We start from the raw sequence: 12,964 nt of genomic DNA on the forward strand, positions 1-12,964 counted from the left end.
AGGCTCTAGAATTAGGTTGCCTGGGTTCCAGTGCCACATCTACCACTCACTTGTAAGCTATGAAGCCTTAGAAGTAATCTCTTCATGTCTCAGTTTCTTCACATGTAAAGTGGGGATACTATAGTGCCTACCGTGTGATTATTTTGAGTATGAAATGAATTAAGACATATATAATGATTATAACAGTGCATGGCACATAGAAGTGCTGTTAACGTTAATAGTTGTCGTTATTATCAGCAGCAGATTCTTCATCATTCTTCCTGTTCTTGTGAACATCATTTTGGTAAGCATTTCCTCCTCACTATTAGAGAATTTGGTTACCTCAGCAGTTGATTTTCCTGATTTGTTTTTTGCAGTTAGCAAATGTTACCTGCAAAGAAAGTACTGTTTCCTAGAATTTCCTGCTACTGTTATGGATACTATCAAGAAAAATAACTAGAGTTAATGGACTTGAAGGCACCTCCAAGGACAAAGAAAGCCTGCCAAACAGTTGAGCTTGGTCTCTATACTGTACCACTCCCAGTCACAGACAGGTTATCTGGTGAATGTAGATTGTCATACTAGACTCTGTTGGGAACAGAATACAAATTCATTTAGAATACATTTATTGAGGGCATTCTATGTGCCAGGCACTGGACAGGGTACTGGGGTTAAGTGGGAGACAAAACATAGTTGAAGATCTTAAGAAACCTACTTTAATGGGAGAAAGAACAGTGTACTTGGAAGCATAATGCAAAGTGTTTAGCCCCCAGGGCACCCAAGAATCATGCCTCCCCTTCCAAGAGGGGAGCCAGAGAGAGCTGTGAGAGAAATTAATGTCTACACCAAGAAATGAAGGACAAATAAGAGTTAGGTAAAAAATAGTTGGAGAGGACACTTCAGGCAGTCTGCACAGTGTGTACACAGGCCCAAAGGCAGGAAAGCATGGCTATTTTGGAGAACTGTACAAAGTTCCCCACCATTATAGTTTGGTGAAAGGTAAGAGCATGGAGAGGCGACCAGGGGCTGGTCATGGACAGTTCTATATGACTTTTCTGAGGGATGAGGCTTTGAGAGCCATGAAAAGACTTTATTAGGAAGGTAACATGACCAGATTTGTATTTCCAAAAAAAAAAAAAAAAATAGGGAGCAATGTAGAGAATGGATTGGATATGAGCTAAATTTAGAAGCAAAGAAGCAGTTCAGAGGCTGTTGTAAACCAATAAGATGGTATGTACTAAAGAGAGGTAGTAAGTATATAAGAAGGTAAACCAAAGAAGTTTGTTGCACTGTACTGCCATCATGACCAAGCAGAAAATATCTCGTGTTGGAATGTGCTGTGGCAAAAGATGGAAAGGTGACATGAGACAGCAAGGACCAGAGGGAAAGGAACTGAGATTTGTTAAGTGTCTACTAACCTGGACAGAATTGTGCTGGGGGCTCGCTGTTTCAGTCAGTGTCCTTGGGAAAGCCTCCTTTTGTGAAGGTCCAACTTCTCTGATGACTGCCTTTTTAAAGTGATTTTTTTTAAATTTCTACCTTTGGTCCATTTAATGAAAATCACACATTACCAATCTCCAGCCTTAACTGTCTTCTTGGGTAAAATTATGGAGCACAGTTTAGCTTTTTCTGATGTCTCAGGATCGTCAACATGGAGAGTGCTTTGATCATTGTTTTTTTGCATCGAGAAATGTAGCTCTTACTGGCCCTGCACCAGAGTATAGTGTTTTCTGAGTTGTTATATCTGCCTTTTTGTTTTTCTTGTCTCCTCTTATGCTTTTAGCTCTTGTTGATATCTATATCTGTCTTCAACAACTCCTATCCCTACCTTTTAATTTGCTACTTCTAACCAGCTCTGAGCTAGGGAAATATCAAGCTTGTTAGAATAAATCTAAAAAGAGAATAAGAGCAAAATGCATGTATCTGTGGGCCTTTTGGCTCTAATTCTGACTCCTCAGAAGCTCTATTTACTTACTTTCTAGCTTTTGCCTGTGTCCTAGAGAGCTGAATTTGTTCTAGAGAGCTGAATTTGTTAGAGAAGTAGCTTCTTGTTAAATGAGCTGCAGAGGCCATGGTATCCTACCTGATACCTACCTACTAGCTTCAGAGGTCTGTACATAAAATGAGAGAATTATGTATTCACATACAGTTTTCTGAACATGCATCCCAAAATTTCATCCTTCTTTTGCCTCTGCTGTCTTCTTTTTCCCCTACCCCTGCTACTGCTACTCCCTCACATAAGGATTATTGAGAGTACACACAACGGCTAAATTGATTGGTGAAACACTGTGTCACACAGTGATATTAAGGGTAATAAATGGCCTAATCCACGTAAATTCTTAACCTGTCTAATGTTACATATGCCTAGTAAGGATTTTCCTTTTTAACAACTTATTTGTCTGAGCAAGCTCACAGTTGGAGCTTCCATTACTGACAAAATGTTTAAATGTATACACTACAAGCAAATGTTTTTTTAAGCATAGAGCAGGATAACTGTGAAAAAGATGCAAAGCTTACAGCAGAAGACCTAGGAAAAGACAAAGTAGTTTAACTGTGACTAATAAACTACGTTCTAGTTCACCCACTGGAGACTGCTAATATGCCTGTGGAAGATGGTAACAATTGTAAAAAATCCCAGTTGTCTTCAGTTGCTGTAAAAACCAATAGAAAAAATAATGCTCATCTGTCCAAAGCTAATTGAACGTTCAGATTTTTAAGAATGATTGGAATGCAACTGTTTTCCTTTTGTGTTCTTTTCCCTGCAGAAACACAGTGCTCTCTCCCTATACAGTGTACGGATAAAACAGATAAACAAGAAGCGCTGTTTAAGCCTCAGGCTAAAGATGATATAAATAGAGGTGCACCATGCGTCACATCTGTCACACCAAGAGGACTGGGCCGAGATGAGGAAGATACCTCTTTTGAATCACTTTCTAAATTCAATGTCAAGTTTCCACCTACGGACAATGACTCTACTTTTTTACATAGTACTCCAGAAAGACCCAATATCCTTGGTCCTGTCATATCTGAGGCAGTGTACCAGGATAAATTTAATATGGAGTTCAGAGACATCCCGGGAAACTTTGTTAAAACAGAAGAAACTTTATTTGAAATTCAGGGAATTGACCCCATAGCATCAGCTATACAAAACCTTAAGACAACTGACAAAACAAAACCCTCCAATCTTGTAAACACGTGTATCAGGACAACTCTGGATAGAGCTCCGTGTTTGCCACCTGGAAACCATAATGCATTATATGTAAATACATTACCACTTCAGGACCCGTCTGATGCACCTTTTGCTTCACTTGATTCCCCGGGAAAAGCTATCCGAGGACCACAGCAGGTAACCATTTTGCATTAACAAATATATTATGTGTGAACACACATTTTGCCATAGATGCACAGAAATGCATCTTTTTTAGGTTATCAGTCATCCTTCTTAAACTAATGACTAGCTACAGTTAAGGGTTCTAATAAAAAAAACAAAACAAAAACAAAAACCCAGGTCCTATAATAAATGACATGAAATTAGAAGCTGAATATGGTAAAACTCTATTATAAAGTACCTTAAAATGTAGGGCACATTTTAAAATGTATGTCAGCTTTATCCATACCTAGTGTGTGTTGCTTTCTTAGTCCCTTATTCAAAGCTTTTTATTCAGCATTAGTGTTACAGTAGGATTCTTTGTTAAATTTCATACTGTGAAACAAAACGGTATTTTTTTATTAAAAAGTTTGTGTGTGTCATTTCCCTCTTTACAAGAATGCAGGTTTTTCATAAGTAAATAATTGTATCGTGTATTCCTATTTATCAGAATAGGTGAACTGTCTCTCATCTAATATTTCCATTACATTTTCTGTCATACAGTGCGTAGATCTGTAGGATTTGGTTTTGGTTTCTAATCTGGCAATGAACATGCAGCCTAATATATTTTTTAAATAGTCTCTACATATGTATTATTTTAATCAAACACTTCAATGTTTCTAAAGCTCAGAGACTACTCACAGCCCCCCAATCTACTACTACCCTCCTGTTTATCCAGGTTCTATCACAGAATGATGCTCTTAGTTTAAAAAAAAAGCGAAAATTAATGGCCGAAAGCAAATGAAAAATATGTAATTGTTACAATAAGCAGAAGCTTGTGAAAATACAGAAGGGTGTAAATATCTGTATAATTTGCACACATTTGTTTAATTTCTCTTTGCCTTGAGATATTTATTTTTAAAAATCCAACAATTTGATGAATACCCTTTGGCTTTCTAAGTACTGGTATAGGTTACAGACTTTTAAATCAGCATACAAAGGAGGCAGTAGTCAAGCTGTGGTATTTTAGTAGTGAGGAAAACTAGGCATCTCTGACAGTAAGCTTTAATTATAAACTCACTTATGTTCTACATTGTGCCTTATTTCACATCATAGTCTCAGTTATAGTTACTACTAAATGAAACAAATTAAACAATTTCTTTTATTACAGGTAGAATTCCTGTGGAGCTGTGAAGTACATCAGTTCTAATGCTTGTTACTTTTTTCCCCATTATATCTCTTGCTTGTTCTTTTACTAGTTAGTCTGTGCATTCATGTTTCAGTAGATGGCACCCTGCATTGTGCATTTGCTTTCTATGCTACAGCAAGGGAAACAGCTGGTATGTGATTACAACTTGATGGAGAAGTATTCAGCTTAAAAAATGCAGGAGAATTGGTGTTGAGCTGTCACAAGACATGGGGCATAAGGTTAGATAATTGATATTTTGGCAGAAAAGGCAAAGAAATTAGTTTGTTTTGAAGGCCATGTTGCAGTTTAGGCTTGAGAGAATATTTCTTAATTTTTAAAAACATTTTGCCATTTTATTTGTATTAATAAAGCTAGTATGATAAATACAAAATTCTTGAATTGTTAGTAATGATGAAGAAAAGTGAAATATTTGGTTTGCATATTTCAGATTTTTATTTTATATCAATCACCACTACTACTTTTTTATACATTCAGCTATCATAACAAAGCCTAAAATATATCTGCTTATTTTTGCTCTGTGTAATTTTCTTTTCTTCCTACTTTTGCTGAGTCAATGAGTAGGGTCCCAACTGAATTCTATGAAAGGATCAAATCTGAACCAGTAACTCCTAATAGAGAAGGATAAACCTGGGATTTAAAGATAAATTGGCAGTAGAAGATTGGCTCACCAAATTTAGAAGCTAAATTGCATCTAAGCTTTTTTCTTACTATTGTATAGATTTTAATAAGAATTATCTTTAATGGAACAATTTTTTATTTATGTCCATATCAGTTTCCCATTAAAGTGATGCACATTAATCACTTGTACTTTTTGTTTAAACTGCAAGCAGTAAAATTTAAATGTGATTAACTCTAACTTATTTTTGCTTACATGCTCACAGTTATTACTACTGCTTTTAAACATATTTTCTAAAGAAAATTATTTTAAATTTTAAAATAAATATTTTTAATATTACTATTTTTTGTGATAAAATTGTCACTTCTTAAAAAGGGAATTGAGTCAATATTACTATAAGCCTCTGCTCTAATATTTGAATGTATCTCGGTGCCTAGACAGACTTTGTATATTTACACCAACTGTACGCAGCTGTCCAGTAAAATGTTTATAAGAAGACAGTGATGTCGTGAAACTCAAGTGCTTCAATTAGTAATACACTGTTTATTGTAAATGATTGGTTAACTAGAATGAAAGAGATTGGTTAAGGGAATGAGAACTAACACTGTATCAGGTGTTGGACTAGGACTAGACTTTAAAAACATATTAGTAATAGAAGCCCAAAGGGATCTCTTTAAATTAACTTTTTGAGGTGATTCTCCTCAAAATACCAGAAATTAGATATGCCAAGGTAATTTACCTATGTCGAGGTATGCCAGAGTAATATTTCAGGAAAATAAGATACTCCAGTCAACAAACATTTATTGAGCACCTACTATTGAACTAAATGCTGTTTTTTTTCTTGCCCTACTAGATTCTTTTTTAGAAAGAATAACTTTAGTATTTTCAGAGTATTTATGTCTTGCTTATAGTGGAGATAGTTGTGTTGAATTGTGATTTTCCATACTTCAGTTAGGCAGCTATTGACAAGTTTCACTGTGTTCAGTCACAAGAAAGTAAAGAAGGCAAAGCGATGCACTATATAACAAGAGCAAAATAAGTCAAAAGGATGCATCCCATGTTAGATTTTGTTGAGTGATTAAATATTTGAGGTTTCAGAAAACAGCTCATCAGTAAAATTTGTTTGGTATTTTAAATTTTGAAAACCAAAACTATACTTATTCCTGTATGTTTTATTCATTGTTTATTTGCTTATAAATAGTGAAATTTGAATGGCTCTTGATCAAAATACATGTATGCACAGTTCATGTCTAGTGTACTAAGTATTAGTAGGAGCCCTATAACTTAAGGTTTCTGTTGGAAAATAGAAAAGATAGAATTTAATTTTTAAAGAGTCTTTAATTGTTGACTGTTGTTTCAAAACTACTGCTATTTGATAATGGGTATTAAAACTTGCTGGTAGTAAAACTAAAAATTTTTAAATATGTGAAGATAAAGTGCATGTATGTATTTTAAGTGACTTCTAATCAAAGTTTAGCTGTGCCTTTAATGAAAAGAGGATTGAGTCATGTCTTCATGCTAATGCCATGGAAAGGTAATTTGTTTTCCTATAGGGGAATTTTGTGTTTATGCACATACCTACACAAAAAAAAATTAAATTTGAGATTCATTGTAAGTTGATTTTAAATACAAATAACAGAAGATGTTTTTGTTTGTTTCCTGCAGCCCATTTGGAAGCCCTTTCCTAATCAAGACAGTGACTTATCATCGGTACTAAGTGGCACAGGCTCAGAACTGCATATACCTCGAGTGTGTGAATTCTGTCAAGCGGTTTTCCCACCCTCCATTACATCCAGGGGGGATTTCCTCCGGCATCTTAATTCACATTTTAATGGGGAGACTTAAACTGCAGTTGAAAACAGCTCTGTGTGATGATTCTATGTGATCATCAAGTTCTATATGATGATCTTGGGTTTGTAATACTATAAATAATTGATTGCAAACTTAGTTCAAGATCATTTATTGAAAAATAGCTGGGTCACAGCTATTTGAGTTTTTCCCTAAACTTGCATTGTAACTTTCTTTTATCATCTTTTAAAAGATCATTCTGTACGAAACTAATTCATTGTATTCATGTTTACAGTGTTCCTTACCTTAATTTATGTTTGTTTCAAATATCTAAGCTTATTGCTTGGATATCTAGTTTGATCTGTTGAATTTGGTGATGTCAGATGTTTATAGGGTTTTTCACCTAATTAGATTATTTATGCTATAGGTGATTTTTTTTTAAATAAACCTACAATACAGAACAGCAGACAACATAAATGTCTAAGTAAATACCAAACCTAAGACATGTGTTGCCAAGTGATAAAAATCACTGGTAGAATTATTTAAACACTTTAGATTGTTTTGTTAATAATATACCTGGTTTAAATTTTACTGTGTTTATAGCTACATGATGAAATGAGTTAAATATTTAAAAAAAATACTTGTGTTGTGATCATTAAATGTGTTCTTTGTTCCTGAGTGAAAAAAATAAAGGAATAAATCACATTTTGGGGAAGTTCATAACATTAATGTTTTCTAATGATAGAAGTGTGATGATATCAGATCTGGTGATATTTAATTATGAGTAGGAGATTACTTTGAATTTTAAAATTATTTTTCAAACTAAACTTGCTAAAGAAACTTTGTATTACCTGGGAGCAAATCTAAAGCCCTGTAAGGGCTATCCATATACAGTGGTTTATATTAGAAATATTTATATTGTTGTTCAGAAATTGGTTATTCATTGTCAGCAGCCTGACTGATGGCTACTGGAAGACATTTGAGAGAGAGGGCTGCAGAATTTTGTTTAAAATGAGATTTGTCTTTCATTTTTTGACCCTGTGGTGCTTGTCTTTTAGGTTTCCCTTTGCCCTCCAATTTTTAAGAACGTTTGGAGCATGGCTTCCATTTTAGAAAGTGAACGTCGATTTGCAGCTCTCAAAACAGGAATTTAAGCCTTCTTTGGAGTAAGTGTATTTAAAAATTGGAGGGTTTTAGGATAGGGGAATTTGAGAGGCCCCTGTGCCACCATAAAGAACTTTAGCTCGGAAGAATGAGAATGGTGCCTCGACTTCTCAGGGTGCCAAGCACATCACGTTGACGTCTTCCTCACCAAGGTGACATAGCCATGATTAGGCATTCACTGTGAAGGGTTCTGAGATATGTACATCTTTCCTCCATTGCCACTGGGGCTGAATGGAAATACCTAGACAATTATCCAAGTCTCTACCCTACCTCCCACCCACCCAGCCTCCCCTCTCTCTTACTCCTCCCCACCACACACACAAAATTAAAAATAAAAACTTCTCAGCCTGTACCAGCCAGAATACACCACTGTACCTAGCTCATGGATGAGGATTCTTTTTCCTTCTTTTCTAGAAGAGAAAGAGCCCTTCACACAGTTGCCATCTACTAGCCTGCTGACAACCAAAGGAAATGATAGCCCAGAAAGTGACTCAGAGTGTTATGAGGGACTCTTCTCCAGTCCACTCTTTCCCACCTCCAGCACTGTTAGTAAGAGCGGGAAACTCTTGTTTCCTTTTGGGCTCCAGAGCTCCAACTTCCGAGGGACAAAGGCCCTCTTGGGCCACAGGAAATGCAGCCCCGAGAGCAGCCTCCAGTCCTGCACTGCAGAGGCGGCACTGGCTGCGGCTTGAGAGGTAGAGTGGACACCCGCCAGGTCGCTCCCTCTGTCTCTCATTACTGAGTCGTGCAGGGGCTGCATCTTGGCATCTGCTCAGCGTGGCCGGGTAAGAACAGCTCCCAGGTAAAAAAGCTGCACACGCGAAACGCTGAGTCTGAAAAAACCACCCCCGCCGAGACGAGGCAGTTGTGAGCGGGATGCCTGAGAAGTGGGAGGTGAATGTCCTCGGGAGGGCCCCCCCGGTGCAGCTTTCCCCGGAGGCTGAGGCTGCTGCCAGCGGGGACATCTGCTTTCTTACACTCCAGCCTGGCTCACCCCGCCCCCTCAGCCCGGGTTGCGTGGTTATTTTACCAACACCGAGGGAGGGAGAGCTCGGGGAGGTAGAAAAGGGGTGGATGGAAGCTCAGGAGATTTCTTCCCACTCCCTCACGTCCCCTCCTTCCCCCCCCCCCCACATCTTTTAACCTTCAAGGTAAAGACTTTATAAATATGAAACGATAAACGTGTCCGCTAGCTCCCAAGCCCGCCTTCTGCTCGCGGGGCTCTCGGGTGCGGGGCCTCGCCCTTCTCTCCATCCTCCCCGGAGTCGGGCTGGTTTGGGCGGTTGGGCCGGGCGCAGGGGCCGGCCTGGTGCGCTCCGCCTGTGGCGCCTTCTCTCCCGGGCTGCTGCCTCGACAGCTGCTTGTAGCTACAGTAATTAGACTGTCAGTGCTTGTTAGAGGAGAGCGGGAAGAACACGCTTCTGACAGCAGATTCCGAGACTCCCCAGTTTGTTAATTTCGAAGAGATCTTTAAAGCATTAATTGAGGTCTCCCCAACTCTCCCCTCCCGCCCCTCTCCCCAACTCCTCCCTTCCCAAAAATATCTTCAAGAGAAGAGAATTCTCTCCGCGCGGAAGCAGTGTTTCCCGCAAAACTGCCAGGCCGCCCCCGACTCCCGCGCATACACCCTATTTTACATATACGCATATACGCGCGCATGTATACGCGCGCGGTTAACTCTGCGGAGGCCCCGTCCAAATAGGAACCAGGCTTGCATTTAAAATAATAATAAATAAAGAAGTAAATAAGTAAATAAATAAATAAATAAATAAACTTGGGGGGTGGGGTGGGGAGGGAAGCAGAAGTCGGGAAGAAAAGAGAAAAGCAGCAGGCTGATTACGAGGTGTCAAAACTGCCAGGAGCAAGAAGGTGATAGCAATCAGGGGTGAGAAGAGTGCGGCATTCGTGCGGGGCAACTAATTATCCGTCTCATTTGAGAAGAGCAGCATTTGAGGCAGCAGCGTTCGCCTGCTGAACGGTGACAGATTGGCGCGGAGGAGAGGGGAGGTGTTAAAACAATGGAGCCGGGCGCGCGAGCGCTGCTGCATGCTAATCAGCCCTCCCTCCGCCTGCCTGCCGCGCTCCCTCCTTCCCCCCAGCCTCCCTCCTCCGCGCTCCCTCCTCCCGCCTGCGGCGCTCCCTCCTTTCCAGCGGGCCCGCCGCCGCCGCCACCACCCGCTTCCTGCTCCCTCGCTTTCCCGCGCGTCCTTCCCGCCGCTGGCGAGTGGAACTCAGCCACCGCTCTCGCGTCCCTCGCGGGTCGGGAGCCCCCGCGCAGCTCGCCGCGGGCGTCCTCCTCTGGGCCCGGCCTAAGCGCGCCGCGGGCCAGAGCCACCCGGCGCTAGTGCGCCCAGCGCCCACCCCTGGGCGCCTCTTGGGGTGGGGGTGGGGGGCGAGGGCCCGCGCTCTCGCTTCCACATCTTGGAGGAGAGGCCAAGGAGCCTGCATTCTCGTGCACGCCTGCTTTCTGCTGGGGGACTGAACGAGTTGGGCAGCGAGTGAGAACCCAAGCGAATTCGCGAAGGACGAGGGACAGGAGGGACAGACAGGAGTGGGAAGAGAGGGGAGACCAGAAAGGCAAGGAAGGTCCTTGGAGAAACTGCAGATCTGACGCCTGGCCCTAGGGCGGCTGCCACCCCACAGGCCTCTCGTGGCCCGTGGCCCGCGCCAGGGCAGCCGAGGAGCGGGCGAGGTCAGCCCCTAGCAAAGGCTCCCTCGTTGCGCCCCACAGACAACCCCAGAACCTTCCCCGTCCCACCAAGCCAGAATAGCGCCCACGACTTAGAAATCAGAGAGAGGTAGACAATGGGCCTTCGCAGTGGTTGTCCTTCCAAGGCTTGACCTCCTGACCCAGGACTAGACTGGACCTCCAGAGAAACCACCATTAAACTGTTGCTGGTGAGAGAAAGCCTTTAGAAAACGGCCACCCCACCCTCTGCCGCATAGACTTGGAGGCAAGAGGACGCTGAGGCATTTCTGGAAGCACAGCTTGCTGCCCGGTTGCTCCTCTCAGGGATCTGACCTGAGTGAAGTTGGTCGCTCGACGAAGGAGAATCCACCAGACCCTGAGTCTCTGCTCTACCTGTTGCGGCAGGCAGGCCCAGGACCTGAGGTTGTGATACAACTTCCTCCTACTTTTTTGAGTTTAAAAGCTGATTGTTGAGCTAGCTCAAAGCTTTTGCTTAAAAAGCACTTTTCCCCATACCCTACACTTTTACTGTTCTACTTCCACATAAACTACCCTTAGAGATTGAAACATTGCAACACTGCGGTTCTTGTGACTTCAGTGGGTTAAAGGAAACAGCTTCAGAGGACTGGCAGGAATTTGGACTGAATGAGAATGTGGTTCCTTCCAACATTTTCTGTGCTATTTAGCTAAGCAGGTGTCTAAATTAACATCATAAAACTTCCTTCCCCAAAAATGTAGATGGAAAAGAAAAGCCCCTGAAAGATAATCCCGCCAGTATAATTTTTTTTCTTCCGCTGACCTTTACCATTGCATCAATTTACACACACAACTGTTCGTTTAAAAAAGATCAATTTCAAAACGTGAAGATTCGATAAAGCTGTCATTTATACATGGAAGTTTCACTTATATTATTCTCTCTACCCTTCTCTGTTTGTAATGTGTCATAATTAAAGTACAACACACGAGAATAAAATAAAAACGATTGAGTAAATTTTGGTATTTTATATCATCATCATTGATCTAGTGAAAACCTGCACAGACACACAGAGTGAATCAGTTTTCCTTTTAGAATATGTCCAGGCATACCAATACAATAGCTAAGTGCAAAATTGGTGGGATCTACAACAGAATAACACAGAATGTTTATACCTTTGAAAATTAAGAATTCTTAAAAGAGTTACCTCAAGAGTTTTGTACAAATGATGGCTTTTTTCATTTCTACTCCTTGGAAAACCACTAAGCAGGCCTGTCTGTCCTCACTGCATCCCAGACTTTTCGGTGCAAGAGTATCATCTGGCATTTGGAAAACTCTCTGGCATCTGAATCTGTTAAAATAGCAACCTACCTAATAGGGAAAAAATCACCTTTACATTTACTAATGTAAATTCGGAGACTCAGGTTCTCCATCAGCATCAAAATTAACCAGCTCATTAACTATCATTAGCTTTTTCTTCATTAACCAATTCTATAGAACCAAAATCTCTATCTCTCTGAAGTGGTAAACCTATAGCGTTCAAGTACATTTAGTTCAGTTCCGTGCTGTGTATGTATTTCTAATACCTAATCATACTCTTTACCTTCCAATGTCTTGGTTGTTAGGGGTTTAATGCAATTTCTTCTAGTCTACAGACTTCACAAATTTGCATGGTTGTTTTAATGGTGTATTTACAGATAAGTTTTTATTTGCACATAAGGACAAAAAGGTGAAGTGAAATTTGGTCCCAGTGGAAACCTGTTAGTTTCCCTGAACATATGGCTCATTGGGCTGTTACTTCCTTTTTGAGATCATTTTCCAAGATTTTTTAATATATACATCAATTTGACACCAGTTATAAGGCAAATATATTGGCTTTGAAGATGCCTCCACCTGGGGCATATCTCTCAGTAACAACCCATCTAGTCAGGTGAACCTCTGAATGTACCTGTTTCCAGTCTCCAAGAACAGGGTATGATTTGAAACCAGTCAGAACTGATAGTTGCTTTACACTGTCTGAAATCAGGTGGTTCTGTGGATTCTTAGAATGCCACCGTGATTTGATTAATACGGTTTCGGAGGAGACGGCTTAAAACTCTCTTTATGGATGGAGGCTATGCATTTGGAATCCACAGTATTACAATGACTCCTCTCAGTAGATACAAGTGATGTAAGTCTCATTTATTGAAAGTATGTGATGCCAGCTTAAGACTTAAGGGGAAAATCACAGCACTTTG

The 12,964-nt window shown here is 40.5% G+C and overlaps 1 protein-coding gene across 6 annotated transcripts in view; it reads left to right on the top strand.

The window, feature by feature from the left end:
- The window catches only part of TANK (TRAF family member associated NFKB activator), a 94,651-nt gene extending 87,091 nt beyond the window's left edge, over nt 1-7,560 (top strand). For all 6 annotated transcript variants that reach the window (XM_046018860.1, XM_046018859.1, XM_046018857.1 and 3 more), the window contains 2 exons: nt 2,745-3,325; nt 6,778-7,560. In XM_046018860.1, the coding sequence (XP_045874816.1) occupies nt 2,745-3,325; nt 6,778-6,957 (761 nt within the window). In that variant the 3' untranslated portion in view covers nt 6,958-7,560. The remainder of the gene's footprint in view (nt 1-2,744; nt 3,326-6,777) is intronic.
- The last annotated feature ends 5,404 nt before the right edge of the window (nt 7,561-12,964 follow it).

Source organism: Meles meles, chromosome 9 (assembly GCF_922984935.1).
Source record: "Meles meles chromosome 9, mMelMel3.1 paternal haplotype, whole genome shotgun sequence".
Lineage (NCBI taxonomy): Eukaryota > Metazoa > Chordata > Mammalia > Carnivora > Mustelidae > Meles > Meles meles.